Source organism: Camelina sativa, chromosome 18 (genome assembly GCF_030686135.1).
Source record: "Camelina sativa cultivar CO46 ecotype springtype chromosome 18, ASM3068613v1".
Taxonomy (NCBI): Eukaryota; Viridiplantae; Streptophyta; class Magnoliopsida; order Brassicales; family Brassicaceae; genus Camelina; species Camelina sativa.
In genome coordinates, this window is record NC_141897.1 from 15865509 (window position 1) to 15890565 (window position 25057).

The 25057-nt window shown below is 35.9% G+C and overlaps 3 protein-coding genes across 5 annotated transcripts; all 3 read left to right on the plus strand.

The window, feature by feature from the left end:
* Positions 1-6875: 6875 nt before the first annotated feature.
* Positions 6876-11090, plus strand: LOC104761326 (putative protein phosphatase 2C 76). Of its 2 annotated transcripts, none has more exons than XM_010484399.3 (9): positions 6876-7075; positions 7677-8005; positions 8415-8542; positions 8965-9063; positions 9173-9331; positions 9554-9640; positions 10038-10129; positions 10262-10336; positions 10423-11090. In XM_010484399.3, exons 2-9 carry the CDS (start codon positions 7725-7727, stop codon positions 10759-10761), a joined length of 1260 nt encoding a protein of 419 aa, XP_010482701.2. In that variant the 5' UTR covers positions 6876-7075; positions 7677-7724; the 3' UTR covers positions 10762-11090. The 2 variants fall into 2 exon arrangements, with proteins under 2 accessions (XP_010482701.2, XP_087353680.1); XM_087497554.1 differs by having other exon boundaries at positions 6905-7234.
* A 1283-nt stretch (positions 11091-12373) lies between these two features.
* On the plus strand, positions 12374-12877 carry LOC147922954 (uncharacterized). The gene has a single exon (XM_087497852.1). It carries the CDS (start codon positions 12374-12376, stop codon positions 12875-12877), a length of 504 nt encoding a protein of 167 aa, XP_087353978.1.
* A 970-nt stretch (positions 12878-13847) lies between these two features.
* Positions 13848-18659, plus strand: LOC104761327 (uncharacterized). Of its 2 annotated transcripts, XM_087497553.1 has the most exons (3): positions 13848-14004; positions 15385-16861; positions 16901-18659. In XM_087497553.1, exons 2-3 carry the CDS (start codon positions 15437-15439, stop codon positions 18332-18334), a joined length of 2859 nt encoding a protein of 952 aa, XP_087353679.1. In that variant the 5' UTR covers positions 13848-14004; positions 15385-15436; the 3' UTR covers positions 18335-18659. The 2 variants fall into 2 exon arrangements, with proteins under 2 accessions (XP_087353679.1, XP_010482702.1); XM_010484400.2 differs by having other exon boundaries at positions 13852-14004; positions 15385-18659.
* Positions 18660-25057: the final 6398 nt, after the last annotated feature.

Consider the following 25057-nt stretch of genomic DNA (forward strand, 5'->3'; position numbering starts at 1 on the left):
ATTGTACCGGTTTGCCAAATTGTCGTGTGGACATGGCACAAAAATTTCGTATGAGCTGAGGAACCTCAGATTTGGCAGTCATGAGATAGGTCCAGACAGCCCTCGAATAATCATCAACTAGTGTAAGAAAATAAGTAGCACCATTTGTAGAGGGAGTGCGATAAGGACCCCATACGTCACAATGAACAAGTGAAAAGCAATCAGAAGCTTTATTACTACTATCATGAAAAACATCTCTTGTTTATTTAGAACGGAAACAAATGTCACAACTTTTGATATCTCCAGCAGTGCTAGGAGAAGGAACACACTCAGATAAAGAAACTAAAACACCAGGAGAAGGATGACCAAGCCTTCTATGCCACAAAGCACTCGATGACAGATGATGAGCCGACAACTTGGGAGACCGCGACGCCAACACTCCCGTAAAATAGTACACCCCCTCACGCTCTTCACCCGCTCCAATCAAAGTCCTCGAAAAACAGTCCTGCAAGAAGCACAATGTATCAGTAAATATACCAATGGAGCCAGTCTGCTTCAATAACTTGGAGACTGAAATTAAAGTGCAATTAAAATCAGGAACAAACAACACATCAGTCAGCAGGTAGGCTGAACTCAATTGAAGAGAACCACACTTAACGACACGAGATGGTTGCCCATCAGGTTTAGTAACTGGTGAAGGAACAATGTCAACAACATCCACTAAAATAGAAAGGTCACCAGTCATATGGTGAGATGCGCCAGTATCTAAAACGACATCGGTTAAGTGTGTTTTACCAGACAGTTTTCCGGAGGAGGTATTGGAGCGTTGAGCTGCGAGCAGGTTGATTAGTTGTGTGATTTGATCATTGCCATTGTCGGAAGAAGACGCCATACGTGCTGTGTTAACACGACCGCGACCTCGTCCTGAACCCCTTGTTGGGCGACCACCACGCTGAACAGAACGATTGGGTTGACTGTTGTCGGAACGAGGCCCACCTTTTTGTTCAAAGAACCACTCCGGATACCCATGGAGTTGAAAACATTCTGAGACATCGTGTCCTTGACGACGACAGTGAGTACATGAAAGAGTAGAACGATCACGAAAGCGAGGAGCAGAGACAACAGCCGCTTGAGGTGAAACCTCTGTTTTTACCGTAAAACCAATCGCCTCTGTTTTAGTTGTTTCTTTGGAGCGTGCAACGTTGAGATTTTGTTCTTCACGTATCACACGAGAGTAGACTTGAGTTAGTGGGGGCTTGGGATCTTCACCAGTGATGGTAGAACGGATATTGCTGAAGCGTGGAAGATCAAGACCGAACAGGAATTGGTGAACAAGATCATCTTCACGTTCCTTAGCAATATCCGGGGCAGCAGCACATGTACACTCACGACCCGTTTTATAGTGTTGCAGCTCCTCCCAAAGCTTCGACAATCGGCCATAATATTCCAACATCGATTGTCCGTTTTGCTTGCACTCTGCAATCTCGTCTTTGAGAACTTGCTTGCGAACCCCATTACCAACAGAGAACCGAGACCGAAGACTCTCCCACAAGATTGAAGCCTCGGCAATGAAAGAGACAGTCGAACAAAGCTTAGGATCAATAGAGGTTCGGATCCATCCAACGATCATGGAATTTGCAGCACGCCACATGCTGAGATCGGGTTCAGAAGTCGGTTTTGGAGTGGATCCATCGATAAAACCAAGCTTGTGTTTTGCCTGGAGAGAGTTCTGCAGTTCCGTAGCCCACTCAGCATAATTATCCTCTTGTAAGATAACAAAGGATATCAACGCACCAGGATTGTCAGAAGAGCTGAGTTGGTACGGAGATGGTGCGGATGCAACGACCACCGTTGCGGAAGTATCTTGAGAAGTAATAGACATGGTGCGGCGGCGGAGACAAACAGCGGCGGTAATAAACTAGATAGAAAGACTCGTGCGGCGGCGGCGGTTGGTTAGTAACAACGGCGGCAGCGGCTCTGTTTGAAAAAAAAATTAGGTCACAGAATTGAATTGCTCTGATACCATGAAATAAAATAAGGTAATGTGCGAATCTGTCTGTTTATTCAATAGAGGTTGAGAGTATTTATACAAGAGTAGTTCCCTAACTAGAAGATAACTTTGTACCCACGTAAATATAGTTTATAGAAGATTTACATATATCTCTTAGTCCTAATATGTTACCATTTACATTCTTGGTTTTCTTTTTGAAAAAATCTCTCGGCCAATTTTGCGTTTCTCTTGTGATTGGATCTCTTGGCATTACAATGCTCATGTACTTGCCAAATCTTATGGAGGAAACATATCCTATTGGTACTTAGTATCTTTTGTTGTTATGTACATTTAAAGCTGTACACATGTGACACAAAAGTGGTTGATATAAATTTTTATATATATAATCTCCTTAATTACAAGCTCCCCTAACTTTTCATGTACATAACCAATATTATTTAGTTAGTTATCTTTGATCATGGTGTTTGCCAGTACAACATAAGCATACGTTTATCTCAGTCCCCATTACATGACCATTGGGCTCATATTAATAGTTCATTGTTGGTTACCTATTCTCTTTTTATTTTATTTTTTAAAACATAGAAATCTCAAGCTCTATGTTCATAATCTTCTTTGACTCGAGACCAACCTTTAATTAATATATCTTAATATGAGAGCAATGATTGACATTTTCCCCAAGAAACTTCTTACTAACCAAATGACTTGTCATTGTACTTACAGTATCCAATACCTGGAGTTCGTAGAATTTGAAAGAAAATTAGAAGATCATAGAACTAGTATTTGCTTCATTCATTCTTATATTTTGATTTTGAAAAATATTCTCAAAATTTTGTTGATTAGTGTTGTAACGAATAACTTGTTTAAAATAATAACACAGGCAAGCAATTTGGCTAGTCCAATCTTCACCAACGTCTCTTTCTGATGACATGACTAAATCATTGGACCAAAACTGCATGAAAAAATAGTTAAATAACAAGTATATTAGCTGTTTGAGAAAAACACACACAAATTATCTATTTTAATACCTATGTGTGTAACTTTATTAGATTGGAATTCAGAACTCATAACTATCTCAACACCAAATGTTTGAATTATAGTGATACAAAATAAAGGTAAAAACAAGTAAACAGTATTCGTTAAAGAATAGTGATATAAAACGATGGCGTGATAAACAATAACAGTATTATTTCTATATATTTATCGTTTTTTAACTAGACCTAGTGATTTGGTTTTAATTAATATAATTCAACTTCAAATATAAGAAGTGTGCAAATATCACAATCCTTCCAGAAACATAAACATAAACGACGTATACATGACATCCAAAAATAAATCCTAATTAGTAAAATAATGTAACTAATTTGGGTTTATATAGGATCTGAGCTCGAAAATTAGTCAATTTTTTGTAATGTGTTTTAAAAGTAGACGATGAAAACTCGTATAAATGTTTGTGTTCATTGTTATGTATAACTTTTTCTATGAGCTATCGTGTTTTTTTGTCTAAAGGTTATCGGAAAATGGACATAAATAAACAAGAAACGCTACTAATCAAAACCTACTTTATAATAGAATACGAAATTGATAAACCAAATGAGAATACTCTTAACATAAGATTAAAATAATATTAGAGTAAAAAATTAATTAGGTTTATATTTTCTCTTTTGACATCAATTAGGTATATAATACATGAAAGTAATTTTTTTTTTTTGGTTTAGCAATCAAGAAAAAGTTTGAACCTACAAAAAAAAAATCAAGAAAAAGTTTGATTAGTTGTATAAAGTGATAGGGTAATGATCCAATGGAAAAAAGAAGAAGAAAAGAATACTTAAAAATAAAATAAAAAAACCTACTAAGACCATGTTCGTTTGTTGAACCAGACGTAATATCTGGATAGAGTATCAAGACACAATATCTAGACGCAACATCTAAATGATATTTTGTGTCTTTGGTTCATGTGTCTAGAAATTGTATTTGGATGCAATTATGTTTGTTTTGTAATTCTTAAGGAATTTTCTGACTGTCTTGTTCACGTTCTCATCGCCAGGGATGCAATAGACAGAGGATTTGACCATCCAAATGTTAGTCCTTGAACTTGTGAACATTTCTGAGTTTCTTAATCTTTCCACTAATCTCATTGACGCTAAATGTGTATACGCAAGTTAATCTGGTTTTGAATCTTGATCTTCCTATTGTTGTCACTAGTCAGCAAGGGAAGGAGCCGGATTATGGTGTATACCTTCAAAGGTATGGAAGGTTGGTCTTTTGTAATGTATTTTAAAAGTAGACGATGAAAACTCTTACATATGTTTGTGTTCATCATTAAGTTCATGAGTTGGTTGCTGGTTTTTAGATTATGGTTTTTAGTTTTTGGTTTTTTATTTTTAGTTTTTTGCAATAGATATTAGTTTTTCTTTTTTAAAAAAAAATATTTACAAAAGAAATTAAAAAATGGAGAAGGTCTGAGTGTTTTCTTAAAATCCTCAATTTAGTGGATTTTGGTTTCTATTAAGAATTGTAAATAAAACCTAAAAACTAGTTTTCCTATTTTTGGGGGAATCTATTTTGGCTAAAAACTTGAATAGAAAAAAATTAGATTTTAAAAAAATAAAATCCAGAAACTATTGTAAAATCTACTACCATTCAAGGCCTTAGTATATAATAGAATATGAAATCGATAAACTAAACGAGATTACTCTGTAACATAAAATCTATATAATAATAGCAATCTAAATAAATGCCAACAATGGTTGTGATTTTTCGTCGTATCATTTTTGCAAAAATAGCGTAATTTTAAAAAAAAAATATATGGTTGCATCTATTCATTGTAAAATTATGTCTTTTCACTATATTTTATTCGTATTTTTTTATCACTATATTTCGTTTAATAGTTGTGTCTGTTCAATATTCATGTATTTTGAATTCTATATATATTTGAACTTTATATATATTTGTGTCTTCTTCTTCAATAACTAACAAATCATTGTTCGTTGAAATATATATTCTGTTTATGTTGAATCAAAATAATTTGATTATTAATATATTAGTATCCAATATCTAATGTTATTCTATAATCTATCTAAATATTTTAGAAATGATTATAGCAATATAGAAATTTAAATAAAATTTTAAATTTATAATTTATAATTGCATCTAGTGATCTTAACTCTTTGTAAAATATGTATTTTGAATATTTTACATTTAGAAATTGTATATTTTTACTATAACTTTCCTTGATACATTTTCACTAAAGATTAAATATATTTTGTATTTATATTTATTTTATCAGAAAGTTACATTTACTCATTACAAGCATTCGTTCAATATTCTCACACTTAAAATCATTCTTATTATAGTTTTTATTAGTAATATAAATATTAATAACTGTTATGATGGTTGCAACTCTTTATCATAATTCTTTATAAAATATCTTATATTTATAGTATATTAAATAATTTTTTTGGCAAGATTGGCTCGATTTAGTATGACTTTTTGTTCTCTAATTTTTTTATTTAGAGTTATGTCTCTTTGCTATAATATTTTTATCATAAATAATATTTTTGGTTTTTATTTTGATGATTGTTTTTTTTCTAAGACTTTATGTTTAATATTTATGTAGTTTAACCATACTTATTATTTTTTTCCTTTTTAAATAATTTTTAGTTTAGTATCACATACTCTTAAATTATAAATTTATAACATATAATATATAATTTTAATTTTTAAATTTAATTTGATTCTTTTTTTGAAAAATTTATTCCGCAACATCGCAGTAGAGGGGAGGGGGGAATTCTGAGTCCTATTTAAATTAGTTAAATTTATATTTTCTCTTTTAACATCAATTAGGAATATGAACTTGTTTGTTTTGGCTGCCGCAGGTATCTGCGGCTACGGCAAATGCATGTATGGTTTTCCGTTTACTTGCTGCAAGTACATGTATTATAATGCTGTGATAAATGCTGCGACCTGCATTTAATATTTTTAAACGTTGTTTCAATTTAACGGTTAAAAATGTAGACATAGCTATTGCCGCTGTCGTAGCCGCCTATGTCAATCAAACGAACAAACCCATATGTTACATAAAAATATTTACTTTTTTTTATTTTTGTTTAGCATTCAAGAAAAAGTTTGAGGCTACCAAAAAAATCAAAGAAAATGTTTGATTAGTTGTATAATAAAATGAGAGTAATCCAATAGAAAAAGAAAAGAATACTTAAAAAAATAAAAATAAACCTACCTAAGACTTTATGTTTAATATTTATGTAGTTTAACCATACTTATTATTTTTTTCCTTTTTAAATAATTTTTAGTTCAGTATCACATACTCTTAAATTATAAATTTATAACATATAATATATAATTTTAATTTTTAAATTTAATTTGATTCCTTTTTTGAAAAATTTATTCCGCAACATCGCAGTAGAGGGGGGGGGGGAATTCTGAGTCCTATTTAAATTAGTTAAATTTATATTTTCTCTTTTAACATCAATTAGGAATATGAACTTGTTTGTTTTGGCTGCCGCAGGTATCTGCGGCTACGGCAAATGCATGTATAGTTTTCCGTTTACTTGCTGCAAGTACATGTATTATAATGCTGTGATAAATGCTGCGACCTGCATTTAATATTTTTAAACGTTGTTTCAATTTAACGGTTAAAAATGTAGACATAGCTATTGCCGCTGTCGTAGCCGTCTATGTCAATCAAACGAACAAACCCATATGTTACATGAAAATATTTACTTTTTTTATTTTTGTTTAGCATTCAAGAAAAAGTTTGAGGCTACCAAAAAAATCAAAGAAAAAGTTTGATTAGTTGTATAATAAAATGAGAGTAATCCAATAGAAAAAGAAAAGAATACTTAAAAAAATAAAAATAAACCTACTAAGTATATAAATCATAGATGCATGAGTAATGCCACGTTGCCGCTTCTGTTCGGTGTGTCCTCCTTCTCTCTCTCTCACTACTCACCACTCACCACTCACCACCACTCTCTCTCTCTTGGATTCTTTCAGATTCCATGGAAGCTCCAAAAAGCTGATTCGCTGGAGCAATTTTTTTTTCTTCACTTCTCAGATTCGGATCCTTTGGTACATAACACTAACCGCGTTTCTCCGATCCGATTCGAATTCTCTTTGTCAGAGCTCTTACTAGGATTCGTTGCCACACAGATCCTTTGATTTGGATTTTTTTTTTTTTTTTTTTTTAATTTCTTTCCTCCTCGAGATTTTGATTCGTGAAAGATACCTGTTAGTTTATTTTCTTCTTCTCGCTACTTTGATTTTGATCCGTTTCGTTATTCGAATTTAGTTGAATCGTTTTAGTAAGTACAGATGCTAGATCGTGTTCATGGATTCTCTGGTTTTAAAATACTATCATCTTCTTCTCTGAATACGTATGAGGATCTAGTTTAATTTTGAAGATTCTGAGGTTTGAAATCAGCTTTTAACCTAAAAACTTATCCATATAAGATAGGTTTGTTGTTATCTTAAATTAGTGTGTTTAGGGATCCAGGATTTGTGTATTAGCTCATTTTTTGTAGATGATAATGATCGTTGTTTCTGTATTCTACGGTTGAAGTAGCTCGTAATCTTCAAATTTATTCGAATCTTTAATTTTCTGATTTAGGAATCGTGTCGATTTCGTGATATATTGTTTTATTAATGACAGATTGATTTTGTTTATGTATAGAGCTCCTGCATTGGAGAAGCTGCTATAAGGTTTGACCTGGGATCTTAGATGGTATGCAGCAGTTTCTTAAGGAGTGTGATTGTTCAAGCTGGTGGTCATTTTGGGGTGTTGGCTCAAGGAAGAAGACATCATATTAACAAGACCTTGAGTGTTGTTGGTTTCGGGTTTAGAACCAGTTTTCTTGGATTTAGTAGAACCAGTGGATTCGGATTTAGAACTAGTGCAAAGATGATGGTTGATTCTTCCACTGGAGAGAGACGAGTTTCTTTAGTTGATATGCCCCCTGGGAAAGTTGATGACGGCGGATACATCGGCGGTGGGTGGAAAAAGTGAGTTTGTTTCTCATTTTGGTATATGTTTGTCTTCTTTTTTTTTTTTTTTTGTGGTTTTGCTGAATGTAGCACATGCCTAGGGTATATACACTGCTATTGATATAGGACTTGTACTGAAGATATTAATTCATGCTCCGCCACACTCCACTTTATCTGTGAATTGCCAGCATGATGGTCGTGTTTATTTTAGTTGTTTCACGTGTCACATGTGCTCTTCATTCGTTTCACTGAATTATTTTGCTATACGGATGATAATATCATGGAAGAAACTAAGTTCCACTACACGTTGAAGCTTTATACTGTTCTGTAGGCAATCTGTAATTTGTCTATGGCTTTGGATCATTGTGAAAGTATTTTTTTCATTTGTTTTCAAGTGGTCCTTGACAAATGTTACGTGCAATGGCAGTGACGAAGGAAGCTTGACCTGTGGGTACTGTAGTTTCAGAGGGAAAAGATCTACGATGGAAGATTTCTATGATGTCAAAGCTTCAACAATTGAAGGCCAAACAGTGTGCATGTTTGGAATATTTGATGGTTAGAATCTATTTTTTCCTTCTTCTTCTTTTTTTTTTGGGTGGTATAGACGAAAAGGAATTGTTAGTAGTGAATTGGGGAAAATATTGATCTGTGTTGAAGTCTGGTCTTCAACTTTCCATATTATCATTGTATCTATCTCAAGGTAAACATGGCTAAGCTAGCACAGTCTAGCTTCATTTGCACATTTAAGTTGTTCGTTGCAAAACTCTTCACACTATGTATGCTATGTCTATTATTGTAAGGAGGATCTAGACTTACCTTAGTTAGAGTCTGTATTGTACTTATTTAGAGTATTAAAGGCTGCAGTGCACAGTTGAACTATCAATAATCGTTCATATAATACTCAGAAGCAGAATCTTATGCTGTTGACTTGATATTTAGTTTCCCTCTTCTAATATCTGAAGCTTTAACCATCACAGGGCATGGTGGTTCACGTGCTGCGGAGTACCTGAAGGAACACCTCTTTAACAATCTTATGAAGCATCCACAATTTTTGACAGACACCAAGCTGGCATTAAGTGCGTTCTATATCTCTTGGCAGAAGATCTTTCTATAATCTCAGAAGTATGAGTTCATACAGCTTGATACAAGTCATTGGGTCACCTTTTAACTTGGTTAAATTGGCAGGCGAAACATATAAACAAACTGATATTGCATTCCTCGAGGCGGAAAAGGATACCTACAGAGATGATGGCTCCACAGCATCTGCTGCTGTGTTGGTAGGGAACCATTTGTATGTTGCAAATGTTGGAGACTCGAGGACAATAGTGTCTAAAGCTGGGAAAGGTCAGTACGTCTTTGTGATCTAACACAATATGGCATATCATTAGAAAACAAGTCGAGAGATTCAGCCAAAATGAGTTTGGGATATGGAATTATGCTATCTTAAGAGAACATTTGACATTTAGTTAATATTGAAAGGATTCAAATGCATTCTTATGACTGGTCACAAGCCTTTGTTGTTTTCTTTCTATAAGGAACCTTTTCATACGTCTTTATGTTCTGCAGCGATCGCGCTATCTGATGACCATAAGCCAAATAGAAGCGATGAAAGAAAGCGAATTGAAAGCGCTGGTGGTGTTATTATGTGGGCAGGTAATCTGATATTATAAGAAATCGTCCCTCATTTGTGTTCTCCTAAATGGTTGCTTTCTTCTAAACATGACATAGTGAGATCGCAGATATTTCCCTCCTGAGTTAGATCACTAGCTTCATTAATTGATTTACTCAAAATGCTTGATATGAACCTAACAAATTTAACAATAGAATGTTGTTGGTTATTTTGTTTCTACTCTTTACGTCTAATTCCATTTTTAAGTTTCTAAGGAACACTGAAATACGAACCATCTTATCGAGTCATTCTATTTGTCGGGTTATTCATGTTTTAAACATTCAGCAGAAAAACTAGATTTCTTGCGTCATGCCCGTAACTTCTCTGAATTTTCTGTCAGCCTAGACCTAAAATAATATCATCTTGATTTTTGCTTCTCAGGAACATGGAGAGTAGGTGGGGTGTTGGCAATGTCCCGGGCCTTTGGTAACAGAATGCTGAAGCAGTTCGTTGTTGCTGAACCCGAGATACAAGTAACCGCTTCTAACTGCAGCTTACATCTATCGCTCGAGGGTGTTATATAGTTATCCTAATCCGTAGTATCACCAATGTTAAATCCTTGAGTGTTGAGGTTTTGTGAACACACTCCTCTACTTATTTTGCAGGATCTAGAGATAGATCATGAGGCCGAGTTGCTTGTGCTTGCAAGTGACGGTCTATGGGATGTGGTACCAAATGAGGTATGACTCAGATAAATTCCCTCTTTTATCCGTTTCCAGATTGTTCAGGAAATTATATGTTTTATTGTTTTTTACGTCGGATTCAGGATGCGGTTTCCCTTGCTCAGAGCGAGGAAGAGCCCGAGGCAGCTGCCCGCAAGTTAACTGACACTGCCTTCAGCCGTGGCAGTGCAGACAACATCACATGCATTGTTGTTAAATTCCGTCATGATAAGACAGAGTCTCCCAAAATCGAAGGAAACGCCATGGCTGAATCGGAACCTGAACTGAACACCACATCTGAACTGGAACCGGAATTAAACCCCAATGCTGAAATGGAAACCGAATCAAGCCCCAAAGCTGAACTGGAACACAAACCTGATGCTACACTCGATCCAAAACCGGAAACCGAACCAGAGGCCAAGGGTGAGAAAGCAGGTGAGTAAGGTAGCAGCCGGGGAAAAGTGTCCATATTATTGGGAGCATGTGGAAGAACAGATGAATATAAAATTGCTTTAGTAGTTGTGTGATTTGTGGCTACCTGTAACGTGTGAGGATTTGTGTTTTGGTTTTGTATTGCATCATGCACATACCTATGCCTGCCTTGAGGACAACTACGACCATTTGACATGTCCTCGATTTTTGTCTATTCATTTTGCTCTATTTTGTTTGTTGGTGCTGCTCACAGCAAAAAACATCACATTTGTTCTGTTTCTCCCACTTATTTCTTCTATCTCTTATTCAAACACTTTCCAATAAACAAATGTTTTTGTAATTCCTCCCCGTCTCTTTGCTTTCCTTGTTCGTCTCTATGTTGTTAGTAGATCGTAAGGATTAATACGAGTGTCGTTACCGTAAGAAGTTTCTGGTTAATCAGAAAACATAATTGCTTCGCTGCATGACCCAAGTGATCTTAGCTTCTTCTAAGTTCAAATATACGTTCGTGTTTGCAGATCCCTTTATCTTAAAAGATATGATATCCCAAGGACTGAAGGAGAGTTAGGATTTAGAGATCTGGAACATTTTAACACTGCACTGCTAAGTAAACAGTCTTGGAGACTCCTTCATAAACCCAATAGCCTAGTAGCAAGGGTTCTAAAAGCCATATATTTTGGGCTACAAATATTCTAAACGTTAGAGACAAAGCAAAATCCTCATATTTATGGAAATCCATCCTCCATGGTAGAGACCTCCTCAAGAAAGGCCTTCGTTTTATCATAGGTAATGGAAACATGATACATACTTGGGTAGATCCTTGGTTACCATTAAACCCTCCTAGAGCCACGCGACCAAAAACCCTGACTACAGATGCAATGTTACTCGAACAACTCCTTAATAAGGGAAAATCGGGTTGGAATGAAGAACTAGTCAAAGAACTCATACATGAGGAAGATGTAGCTACAGTTTTGAATCTGAAAATCAGCAGAGTTGCAGAAGGGGATTTATTGGGATGGCATTACATAAAGTCTGGAACTCACTCGGTTAAATCTGCATATTGGCTATCAACACTGAAACGTTTTGTATGAGTAAAACCTTAGAACCGAACAAACGACAATGATAGGAAGTACTCTTTGATAAAAGACAACGGTTACAACCAAGAGAAATGTTTGATGGAGTCTCTTCCCTCCCCCTTACAATGTTTCACCCCAAAGATAGATAAAAACAACCTTCACCCACCTACTACATAAGTACTACCCTTGAGCCCCTTGTCCCCACACAAAAGATCCGTTACAGTCTTCTGCAGAAAGATAGTGACTCTTATTCCTTACTTTAGATAACTCTCTCTCCAAGGCCCACTACATCTTCTTGGAGCTACTGGATCCATTGTGATGGACTACTAGCCACTTGGGCTTTGCTTCTTCTTCCTTCGGTACTGGTAGAGTATGGGAGGATGTGTGGTCTCAAACGTATCAAACACACAGCACTGAACACCTTATTCAGCCTCCTCCATGTAATCCTGCTCTTAAAACAGCGATTTGGAAACGCAATATGGCTCCCAAAATCAAATATTTCTTATGGAAATTATTATTATCTGGAGCTTTATCAACGAGAGCAAAAATGAGATACAGACATATCTCACAGAACTCTCTTTGTCGTCGCTGCTGCATCAACGAAGAAACAACAACACATCTTTTCTTAGACTGTGATTTTGCTCAAGCTGTATGGAGGGGTTCAAGAATACCAAACAACAAGATTATGGATCCTTCTGTCCCAGTGGCTGAAAAGATACAAGAACTGCTATTGATGACAAAGATACACAACATGGATGATAACACCAAACAAATCCCATTCTGGACTTTATGGAGACTTTGGAAATGCAGGAGTATCTTACTATATCAACAAAGACACATACCGTGGAATGTATGCATAGGACAAGCTCAGAGAGATGCGAAGGAATGGCTCGATGCCATGGCTGTTGCAAATGACTTTCACTCGCTTCAAACAGTTTCCAACACACAACCCTCGAAAACAACGAGATGGACGAAGCCGGATCAAGGATGGATAAAATGCAATTATGATGGGTCCTTCCTAAACACCACAACCAAAGCACAATCAGGCTGACTCTTCAGAGATGCAAAAGGTTTTTATGAAGGATCAGGTCAAGCCGAAAGTTAATGCACCAACACACCTCTAGAGAGTGAACTACAAGCGGCTCTATACGCACTGCAACATGCTTCAGCAAAAGGTTACAAGAAGATTCACATGGAAGGAGACAACAAAGAAGCTACGACAATCTTACATGGAAGGACATTAAACTTCGCAGCACACAACTGGTATCGGGATATCCAATTTTGGACTGAAAAGTTTGAGATGGTACAGTTTGGATGGACCCCAAGGAACAACAAACAAAGCTGCAGATACACTAGCAAAATCACATCGCTCATCAACAAATTCTCCCATTTATTACAATTATGTTCTAAGCTTTCCAAATTCTGCTTTGTTCCATGACTACACTTAATCATTAATAAAAGTTTTAAGTGAAAAAAAAAAGAAAAAGATATGATATCTTAGCTTCTCCGAATAATATCCTTCCATGTTGCACATCCCCTTATCTAGTTAAAAGATATGAGATGGTCGACAACAAATATTTATCACTTTTAAAACTCTTAACCACAGTTAAGTAATCATGGTCGAGTAACCCCGGTTAGATAATTATGGGAAAGTAAAATGTATGGAAAGTTTAGCTTTTAAACTTTGGGTTGGAAATTTTGACCAAAAAAAAAAAAAGCTTTGAATTCGAAATGGTGATCGTATACAGTCTTTATATTTAATATGCAATCTAATAGTATGTATCTAGTCCAAAAGTAAATTCAAATGCATGCATGCGTGTGAGTTGTATAGACTACACATAAATAAGAAGAGTTTTTTTTCTTTCTTTTTATTTCTTTTTGATTAAAGGAAGAACATATGCCTTTCATGCTTTTACCACATAAGACTCAAATAGGTCAAATGGTCAAGTTAACCATGTTTAGTAAATTTGGATAGGCAATTATGTTTACTTTGAATAACTTAAATACTATATCCCATAAATAGGTATCTCACATTTGATATATACGAGGTTGTTCTTGAGAGAGAGAGAAAATAAAATAAAATCAGAGTAGGGTTTTTGTAAGAGAAGGGTGTATCTGGTTCTTGTAGTAAAAGCTTGTCTGAATATTCTTATCCTTGGAGTTGCGATCCACCGATTGGTATGTTTTCTCCTATTTTCATGGTTTCTTCTTATCTATTATTTACTTTGTATACTCCGATCCTTTCGTTATCTTCCATGCTTCTCGCTTATATTAGAGTAAAATTGAATTTATGGGTTTGATTTTACAGGTATGGATTAGGTTTTTTTGGTTTGTGTCACACGTTTAGACTCTCTGTGATGGTGAATTTGGGTTTTGATCTCTAGGGCAGTCGATGTAGCGTTTGTCTCTTAGATCCGTTTGAAATGTTTTTTGAACTGGTTAATTTTAATTTCCCGGGTCTCGAGTTGGTTTGATTGTTTGCGTTGATTGAAATCTGGATTATGTTTCTTTTTTTTTGGGTCGTGGTGATTATTAGGAGATTCAAATGATTCTATTGGAATATTGTGGATTCTGATTTTGGGTTTGGTGAATTGTGGTTCAAGTTAGGTTTTCTCTTAATATTAGAGTTTGAGGATCCATATATAATCATCATAGTTGAGTTTTTTTTTTTGTTTCTTTGATTGAGTTTTTTTTTGGTTCTTCATCATTGTTTATAGATTTTGAGGGTCTTCATTTAAATCTCGATCTTTCCTTGTTGTTAAGATGTTTGATTGCAGTAGACTGATAGATTCTCAAGATCTTTCTTATATATATGAGCCTTGTGTATCCGTTTTGTATTCAGCGAATTGCCCACACAAACTTGTATTCATATTTTGTATTCTACGGATTGCATTTCATGTAAATTATTTGTGTTTATTGTGTGGCTTAGACATGCTAATTTGGCCAGCCAAAGTTTGGATCAGGTGCAAAGAGAGCAAAAATTAGATATAGAGACGATTTGTACCATTCACCTCTTGAATTATGGAGTGCATTCTTTACCACTAGACCACAAATCTCAACAATATTAATGTAAAATCAAACAAGTTTTATATTTCATCTGGTGCAGTTGCACCCCCTCCAACCTATGTGGGTCCGCCCCTTTGGTTCTCTATTCTTGTTTTTTAAATGAAATATTGCGGTAGGATCGGAGATAGTCGAACGGGGTTTTGTTTAGTGAACTTTGGGGTGGCGCTTCTACTTTGTTTTAGAGTTGAGACCAATGCCATCGCATAAGTTTTATTCTCTTGAGCTAATGATTCGCATTTATGTTTTTACCCTGTTAGGTCAGATCTGTAGCTATATATCAAATCATGAGAACATGCAGCTAGTTAAAACCTTCATGCATGTGTAGAAACATATCTATCATTTTATGGGAACATATCTGTATTCCTTTAAAAATCCTCAGATTTTACTGAACATTTTATTCTATTAGAGTCACCTAAAGATGATATGCTTTAAAAAAAAAAAAAATAGAGACTAATCTCTTTTTTTTTTTTTTTTTCTCCTTTCCCTTTCCAGGTGCGAATTGTTAAGAGTATAGTTTGGGACCGAATAAGTAACTCTCAAGGACATGGAGTGCAACAAGAACGAAGCGAAAAGGGCAATGGATGTTGCTGAGAGGAAGGTTAAAGAAAATGACTACAATGGTGCAAAAAGATTCGCTAACAAAGCTCAAAACTTGTTTCCCGACCTGGGTGGTCTGAAACAATTGTTGACAGCTATCGATGTTTACATCTCAGCTGAGAAACAAATCTGCAGAGAAGCTGATTGGTATGGTATACTTGGTGTAGATCCCACTGCTAATGATGAAGCAATGAAGAAACAATACCATAACCTACTTCTTATGCTTCATCCGGATAAAAACAATTCTGACGATGCTAAAGGTGCCTATGACCTGGTTTCAAAAGCTTGGTATCAACTATCTGACGAGACGCGGAGAACTTCATACGACAAAAAGAGATCCCAAGAAGTTCAAAAAATTGTCCCAACAACACAGAATACTCCTTCACAACACCGTCCAACCTCTAGCAGGAGTACTCCTCATGTTGTGTATGAGCCTGTTGTTCTGAAGCCCCATGTCCGTACGAATATATTCAGTATGGGGTCGCCTTCTTCGATGATGCCGAGGGAGAATATTAATTTTTGGACAAAGTGTGGGATATGCAGGACGATATTTCAGTATCCAAGGGTTTATCGTAACCAACACTTGCTTTGTCTAACCTGTAATCATGGTTTTATTGCACTAGAGATACCTCCTCCTCCTCCTTCAACTGTTCCGAAGCCGTCACGCAAGAGTCCCAAAAATGAAGCGTCAAGAAAAAAATCAACTGGTCCTTCGTCGTCCACTAGGAGAGAGCCTGCTGCACCACCATCTGTTAACCATATTTTTCAGTGGGATTTTTCATCAGGAACAGCTGGTTCTAGCAGCGGAAACGCCACAAATCAAGCTGAGAATGTGGTTCAGCAAGCACCAGTGAAAAGAAAGCGTGGGGAGTCGCAAGAAAAGGATACTGCTATCAAGAGGTCGAAAAAAGATGAGTCCCATATGCATGGTCAAATAAGTGCAAGAAATGTCGCATGTGGAAATACTGAAACGCCCAACAACTTAGGCGGCTCTTTTCGTCGTCATCCTCATGTACAAGAAATGTTCTTACCTGCTGATGTTGTAGATAAAGTGCTAATGGAAAGAGGCCAGTCAGAAATTTTGAAGAGACTTCCGAAGATGATCACTGAACTGGAAGCAAAAGTGAGGGTAACTGAAGAGAAGAAGAAACGTATGAAGGCAGCGATCAATATGAGTGGAAAGAATGATAAGGTTAAAAGGTCAGTCGATAAAGTGAAGACAAATGATGAGGTTGTAGTAAGGTCAGCTAAGGTAGTGGAGAAAAATGATGAGGTTGTAAGATCAGCTGAGAGAAATGATGAGGTTGTAAGATCAGCTGAGGAAGTGAAGACAGATGACGAGGTTGTAATATCAGCTGAGAAAAATGATGAGGTTGTAAGATCAGTTGAGGAAGTGAAGACAGATGATGAGGTTGTAAGATCAGCTGAGACAAATGATGAGTTTGTAAGATCAGCTGAGAAAATAAAGAAAAATGATGAGGTTGTAAGATCAGCTGAGACAAATGGTGAGGTTGTAAGATCAGCTGAGGAAGTGAAGACATATGATGAGGTTGTAAGATCAGCTGAGACAAATGATGATGTTGTAAGATCAGCTGAGGAAATGAAAACAAATGATGAGGTTGTAAGATCAACTGAGACAAATGGTGAGGTTGTAAGATCAGCTGAGGAAGAGAAGACAAATGATGAGATTGTCAGATCAGCTGAAACAAATGATGAGGTTGAAAGATCAGCTGAGAAAGTGAAAATAAATGATGAGATTGTAAGATCAGCTGAGACAAATGATGAGGTTGTAAGATCAGCTGAGACAAACTGTGAGGTTGTAATATCAGCTGAGGAAGTGATGGCTAATGAGGTTCAAAGGACTGAGGAAGTGATGGCTAATGAGGTTCAAAGGACTGAGGAAGTGACGACTAATGAGGTTGAAAGGTCAGTTGAGGAAGTGAAGACAATCATTGTTCCAGATTCAGACTTTCACAACTTTGATCTTGACCGAACTGATTTAGCTTTCAAAGAAGACCAAATTTGGGCTGCTTATGACAACGATGATGGGATGCCAAGGTTTTACGCTTGCATCGAAAAGGTGATTACTTTGGAACCCTTTAAGATGTATATCAGCTGGCTTAATTCCAAAAGCACCTTTGGAATTAAAACATGTGGTCATATAGACTGGATAGGCTCTGGTTTTATTAAAACATGTGGGGAGTTTACGTCAGGGAGATTTGAAGCTACAAATACAAAAAGCCCCTTTTCTCACAAAGTTGAGTTCACCCAAGATGAAATAAGAGGACTCTACTACGTTCTTCCCAAAACGGGGCAAGTTTGGGCATTGTATCGAAACTGGTCTCTTGAGTGGGACAAGAATACTCCTGACGAAGTTAAACACAAGTATGAGATTGTGCAAGTTCTTGATGACTATACAGAAGACAAACAAAGTGTAAGTGTGGCTCTCTTAATCAAAGCTGAAGGATTCAAGACTGTTTTTCGCAGAAGCATAGATGGAAACAATGTGAGGGAGATTCCAAAGGAAGAAATGCTTAGATTCTCTCACCATGTGCCTCATTACATTCTTACAGGGAAAGAAGCTGATAATGCACCAGAAGGTTATCTTGAACTAGACCCAGCTGCCACTCCACTTGAGTTCTTTGCAGAGGAAGCAGATGGGAATAGGAAAAGTGAAGCTGATAACGCACCAGAAAATTTTCTTGAGCTAGAACCAGCTGCAGCTCTACTTGAATTCTTTTCAGAGGAAGCACATGGGAATGAGAGAAGTGAAGCTGTACAAGAGGAGAGCTATGTCCCAGAGGAAATAATGGATATGGATCTCGATGAGTGGTTTGAACTTTGAAGCTAGTGGCAGTCAACGTACAATGGAGGAAGAAACATATCATATCAGCTCATTTTATATTGAATCATTAGGGCACAAGACTAATCAAAAGTCAGGTATGATCTTTTGCTTTCTTAATTATTATCTTTCTTTTATCTAAAGTCAACCCAGAAACTATACCAGAAACATTAGCCTAAATATTTCGCATATTTTTTGGGGGTCAAATGTTTCATATTTATGTGTATTTTAGTATTTATTCAACAAAACTTGAAATAATTTGTAAGAACTCAGTTCGAGAGCGTTTATGGGTTTTACTTTTATATTTAAAGCATTCGTTTGAATCTCACTGACATGTTAGTAATAAGATGTATGGTGGTTGTGATAATAGTTCATTTTGAGACCAGCCTATTCAAGCATGAGACGATTTGGTCCTGGTTTTAGAATTTGAGTTGGGCAACTTTGATATATATCAAAATAAGTTTGTGCCACTATATAGAAGGAACCTATCTATCAAATATATTGTGCCTCCTATTTGCAACTGAGATAGTGAAATTTTGTTTCTTGTCAATGTCTTATCAGATTAGTAATTTAGGCATCAAAATTTTGTTTGCACTGCGTTTATCTTTATATTTGTTTTATGCTTACAACAACAACAAAAAATCACAATTTGAAAATTTTTAAGTAAGTTGTTTCTGTTAATTCTAAACGTAAATGCTAAACTTATTGAAAAAAGTTCTTGTTCCATTTGTGTTTTCTCATAATAGTTGTCCTTATGTTTTTTAACTTTTTTACATAAATTTTTAATTCGCTAGTCGAGACTTTAGGAAATATTTTACGAAAAAACTAGAAAAATGTTTGTATATCAAAATTTTGGTTTTCAGTTTAGTTTCAATGTAAAAATAAATATGCACGTCAAACCAAAAAAAATATGAAGAAAACTACAAAGGTTTTTCTGTTTTCGTGTATGTGAAATTTTCTTTGTGTAAAAACAAAAGCAAACTAACAAATAGTTTTTCTTCTTTTTGGAACCAATAAAAATTACGAACTTGTAGTGAGATTGAATGAGTCTCACAATCATCTTCTTTTTCATGTAAACGAATAAAAGAATATTATTAGAGATCAGAGTGTGGGGTTTTGATTCATAAGCCATTAATGGTGTTCACGTTTATTTAGCCGAATGGTCAAAACGAAGATATATATATATATATATATAGATGCAATTATATTGCAACACATGATCCTCGCTTCTCTCTTTATAATTTAGTTTTCTTTCTATTCACATCTCTTCCACACCTTTGTTTTTTGGGTCCACTTCTCTCTTTCACTTGAATTTATCTTTATTTTGATAAAATACTCTAATTATAATTATCGTCGATCGTTGTCATACTATTTATACTAATATCGACGCATGAAGTGAATCTAAACATTCCCACTCTACAAAGGTGATTGTCCTTTTACATCCAATCAATGGACTTACTATTTATGTGATCCTTACTTCTTGTCCTTAATATTAAGATATTTAAGGCCTCTCGAATGATACGATATATATGGAAGTCAAACAAGTGATTTTGTTGTTTTAGTGCGAATGAAAAAAGTATGGTCCATGTATATTGAAAGGATAATAATAAAACGAATCTATCTAATTCCAATTTTAGCTGTAGAACAACATTGTCAACAAACACTATTTTTATTTTATCGAATTGGTTGGTACATGTATATGTATATCCTTTTTTAAAAAAAAATGTTGTTGATACTTGGTATTTTTGTTTTCGTCGATTTTTTTAAAATGTATTTGGTAGATTGTTCCTTTTTAAAAGATGGATAAATCGAAAAAAAAAAAATTCCAATTTGATATGTAAGATACGTTTTTGTTATATAGATATATAAACAAATTAAAATCTAATATAAACTCGGCGAAAATGAGTAAAGTTATAATAAAAAGAGTGACTTTGGAGAGTGTTTTTTTTTTCTTTCTAAATAGCCAAAAATAATGTATAAATTATGTGTCATGTTGTTGTGTTAGAAAATGAAAATATAGTATTATTAAAAAGAATGAAACACGAAAACACACAAAACTGCACACATTTTTACACACTTGAAAGTTCTGTCTTATATTTTTTTATATTATATAATCATTTTTGCAATGCGATTCCAAAAGTCACCAAGTGTGAAGACTATTTGTTATATATATTTGAAGTCAATGTGTTGTATTAAAATTCTAATTCAACCCTTGAAGACTCACAAAAAAATATTATTTAGAAGAAGAAAAACAAAACGTGAATGTAAGATACGCAATCTCTAGTAAAAACGTTACTTTGAAGCGTTTTAATTATACTTTTATCCAAAATGTGGACCCCGATTTTGTCTAATATTTTCAAAAACAAAAAAGCTTTTTATTCTTATTTTTATTTTTATTGTCAACGACAATTAGTTTATTTTTTATTTTATATCAAAAAATTATTATCGTAATTATTATAAAAATAGTTACTTGCATGTGGGTATGGACATCTTTTTTTGGATAGTAAGTGAAAATGGATTTACTGTATTAATTGAGATTTTTTTTTTAATAAACCAACCTCATTAGTTGATTAAATCGTTGCTATGGCTAGCTTTGAAACCAAACATGATGAAAAAGATCATAAATATTAAATAGCATCAGCCGCCAAATTTAGTTTCCTCTGTTTTACAACTGAACACTGTCTGACTGAAAACATATTTCTACGTGCTACCAACACATTTCTGATTAAACTTTGAAAAAAATGTGTGAAATTATTGGCCGTCTGGATTCATAACCAGTACTCTATATAGTCAGAATGTGAAACGAAACTAGTAATTAGAATAAAAAGCAAATCTACATGAAAATACATTTAGTTTTGATGTTTTTATCAAAAAATTAACGTTTATAGCACCAAAAAAAAAGAAAAAAAATTGACATCAGTAAAAGTGCTACTTTTCCATTTATACCTCGAACTTTTATAATGAGGTCTCTTATTAATTACTTTGAATATATATAGAGAACTAATTTGAAAGTTGTACGTACTATTATATAACGAGCCAAAGCCAATCTACAAATTAGAAAGCACCCGTGGCTATGGCCTCTAGGTATCTATCTAATTTCTGTATATAATAATCTTTGAGGTAGTTCGTATTCTCGAGAATACTTTAGCTCGTTACAAAGTTAGCAACGAATTTTCTTTTTCTGGAGATGACATTATAAGAGCCAAATCTTTTTAATGTTGATTGAAATCTTTGTCACTTTGAGATAATTTTATTCAGGATTTTATAAAGTGTTGGATAAAGCACGTGGGACCAGTTGCTCTATCAAGATTGGCTCTTCAAGTAAGGAAAAGTTAAAGGCCGTGAAGCAAACCCTAAATTAAAGTTCTGTATCTAATTTTGTAGCTCGATCATTTACAATATATTAGTATAATAACTCATAACCCACTACGACGAGTTATGAGTTAATAATAGTCGTAATTTTATATTGGAACAACAGTATTATATTAACAGAAACTAAAATAGCGAATTGCTGGTTCTTTCGACCTGACTTTTCCTTTAACTTTGGTTGAAGCCACTTCCAATCGTCCATTCTCTTTCTCTCATGACTCTCTAGACCATCTCTTTCTTCCATCCCTTTTTGATTTCCCTTCCCCATCCCCCCTCTCCTATCTCCCCCTCTACTGTCCCTTTTCCCCCAACTCAAACTGAATTTTTAGTTCCCGAAAGAACCATTCTTGCTCTCCCTGCTCAGTATAAATCTACTCTTGTAGTGGTAAATCCTCATGCACAGGTGATTCTCGACTCCTACTACAAAACTTTAGGGCAAATCCCTAGATCTGTTGGTACTGTAGCAAAAACTGCAGCACAAACTAATGGGCTACTTGGTACCCCTCCGCCAAAGGTAGCTCGCCATTACATTAGTAACTCAAGAGACTGTAACCCCTCGCAAGCAGGTGGAGTGGTTGTACATGTTGTTATACTCCCAGATGTAATGTTACCTCTGGGTTTGGTTATGGTAGTGGGTACTCATGCTCCATCGCAACAAGCCTATGGTAACATGCCTCCTGCGGAGAAGACATTGCTGAGTCAAACTGTTACTGACTCTCCCTTAGCCCCTCCTGCACAAGCAGCCATTGACTCTCCCTCAGCCTCTCCTACCCCTCAGCCTCTTCTCACCTCAGATCCAATTGTTCCTAAGCATGGAAATACTGATCATCAACAAACTACACAACCTTCCACTACCTCCAGTACCCAACCAAAAACTCTAGCACAAAAGCTGAAAATTACTGAGGATAGATCACTCACCCCGTTGACACCAATCGAATACTCTCCTACTGGCAAGCCTCGCGTCTGCATCCCCGACTCAGTCTTCCAGGAAGGAGCTGACATTCATAAATACTTTATTATTGGGCGGTTTAAAGGAAGACTACCTGCATATAAGCATATCCAGAGTGTAATCTCTCATATATGGGGTAGAGGTAAAAGGCTAGAGATTCACCTTAATCATGCGAGCAACACCATGTTGGTGCGAGTTCCTAATGAGTACTTGAGGAAAAAAATCCTAGAGAAGAAGATGTGGTATATTGGTGAGAGTATGTTCCTTGTGGCCCAATGAGATTCTTCAGGTGGAGAGAGTATGGATCTTGATGCAATACCTATTTGGGCTCACCTTAAAGGTATGCCGTTCGACCTGATGCACCACAAAGGCATTTGCTTAGTTGCGGGTTTGGTTGGAGAACTTAAGAAAATGGATGAGTTCACAAAAAATTTAGTTAGCTTATCTGTTGCACATGTCAAGGTTGAAAGGAACTTGAATGAGCCTTTGCCTTCCTCAGTTGAAATAGAAAGGGAGAATGGTGAGGTTATCTCCATTGAGGTCGAGTATCCCTGGGTTCCTCCTACATGCTCTCATTGCAAAAAAATAGGATATGTTATTCGTTATTGCCCACTTGTGACACCTTCATGGACTCATGAAAAGCAAACTAAAGATTTACCAACAGTTCCTCCTGCGGTTAACAAGGGCAAAGGAAAACTTGTTCCTAATTCACATCCGGTCGCTGAAGAGGCTGGTTGCTCTAAAAGTCCAGTTTCTGAGACAAGTAGTGAAGCTCCGGTTGATTCAAGTTGAACTGCTAGTGCCTCTTTCACCTTTGTCCCGCCATCTAGTGATCACCAGCCACCTGCAAGTCACAATTCCCATATGCCTAAACCCCACTCAATGCCAAAACAATCTAAACCTAAACCTAAACTTACAACCCAATCCCCTCCTTCTGAAATCGCTATTCACAATCCTTACGATGTGTTAGCATCTCCTCTTAGTAGTTCTCTCCCTCAAAATCCTCCAAATTCATCACCCTCTCCTCAGCCTCATCCTACTCCCCCCATTTTAACTTCCGCCGCTTTCACTTCCGCTGACCCTGTTACTGACATGGTAATTGACACACCTACTCTAAACCCTTTAGACTCTTCCACTGGGGAAAACCCTCCACCTTCTGAGGAACTCCTCTTACTCAATAATCTCCTAATCTATCCCCATGTATATAAAATCTTTTTGTTGGAATATCCGTGGTTTTAATGATACGGATAAGCATCGGCCTTTTGCTACTTGGCTTGCTACTAATAAGCCTAATTTTGGAGCTCTTCTAGAAACCCATATTAAGGAACCAAACTTGAACCGTGTTATGAACAAGGCCTTACCTGGATGGAACTATACCTCTAATCACAACTCACATGAGGATGGTAGGATTGTGGTCATTTGGAAAGCGCCGGTCGCAGTCATTGTCCTACATCAGTCTAATCACCTAATCACCTGTGAAATTTCGGTTCAAGGTGGTCATCGTTTCTGTTATACCTTCATATATGCACCCAACCAAAGTGAGGATCGTACTGACCTCTGGTGTGAACTGCTGAGACTACAACATAATTTTTCACTTGATTCCACTCCTTGGATTCTCTGTGGAGACTTCAATCAAATTATTCACCCAGCAGAGTATTCCACACAGACGGTTAACCATTTTAATACTTGCATGATGGAACTTCGTGATTGTTTGTTGCAACTTGAGTTGTTTGACCTGCGCTTCTCAGTTCCTCTCTTCACCTGGACCAATAAAAACCCGTTAAACCCCATAGCAAAAAAGCTTGACCGTGTTCTTGCAAACAACCAATGGCTTTCCTCTTACCCAGATAGTGCAGTCTCTTTCCTGGCGCCAGATGTCTCAGACCATTCCCCAAGTTGCCTTAACCTTTTTGCCCCTCTTCCCTCAGTTGGAACCAAGCCTTTTAAATTCTTCAATTTCCTAACCAAACACCCAAACTTCCTTGTTACGGTTGGAACTGCATGGAATCAGGCTGGAAGCATAACTTCTCAGGAGCCCTGTTTGTCCACCTTGAGTGCAAAGCAAAAAATATTAAAGAGAGAATTAAAAACACTTTCTCAAGAGAATTTTTCAGATATTCAGAATAGAGTACGAGAGACTAACAGTTTGTTGCAATCTGTGCAGGTACAAGCCCTAATAGACCCTTCCAATGCCCTGTATCAACAAGAAAAAGATTTACACTCAAGATGGGAGTTTCTGCGAAAAATTGAGGAGGCATTTTTCAGGCAAAGGTCCAGAATCAACTGGCTTAAAGAAGGAGACCTGAACACTACCTATTTTCATTGTATTATGCAAATGAGGAATGCTTTCAATGTTATACGATCGTTTTCCACCCTCTCTGGAACCATAGTAGATGATCCTTTGGAAA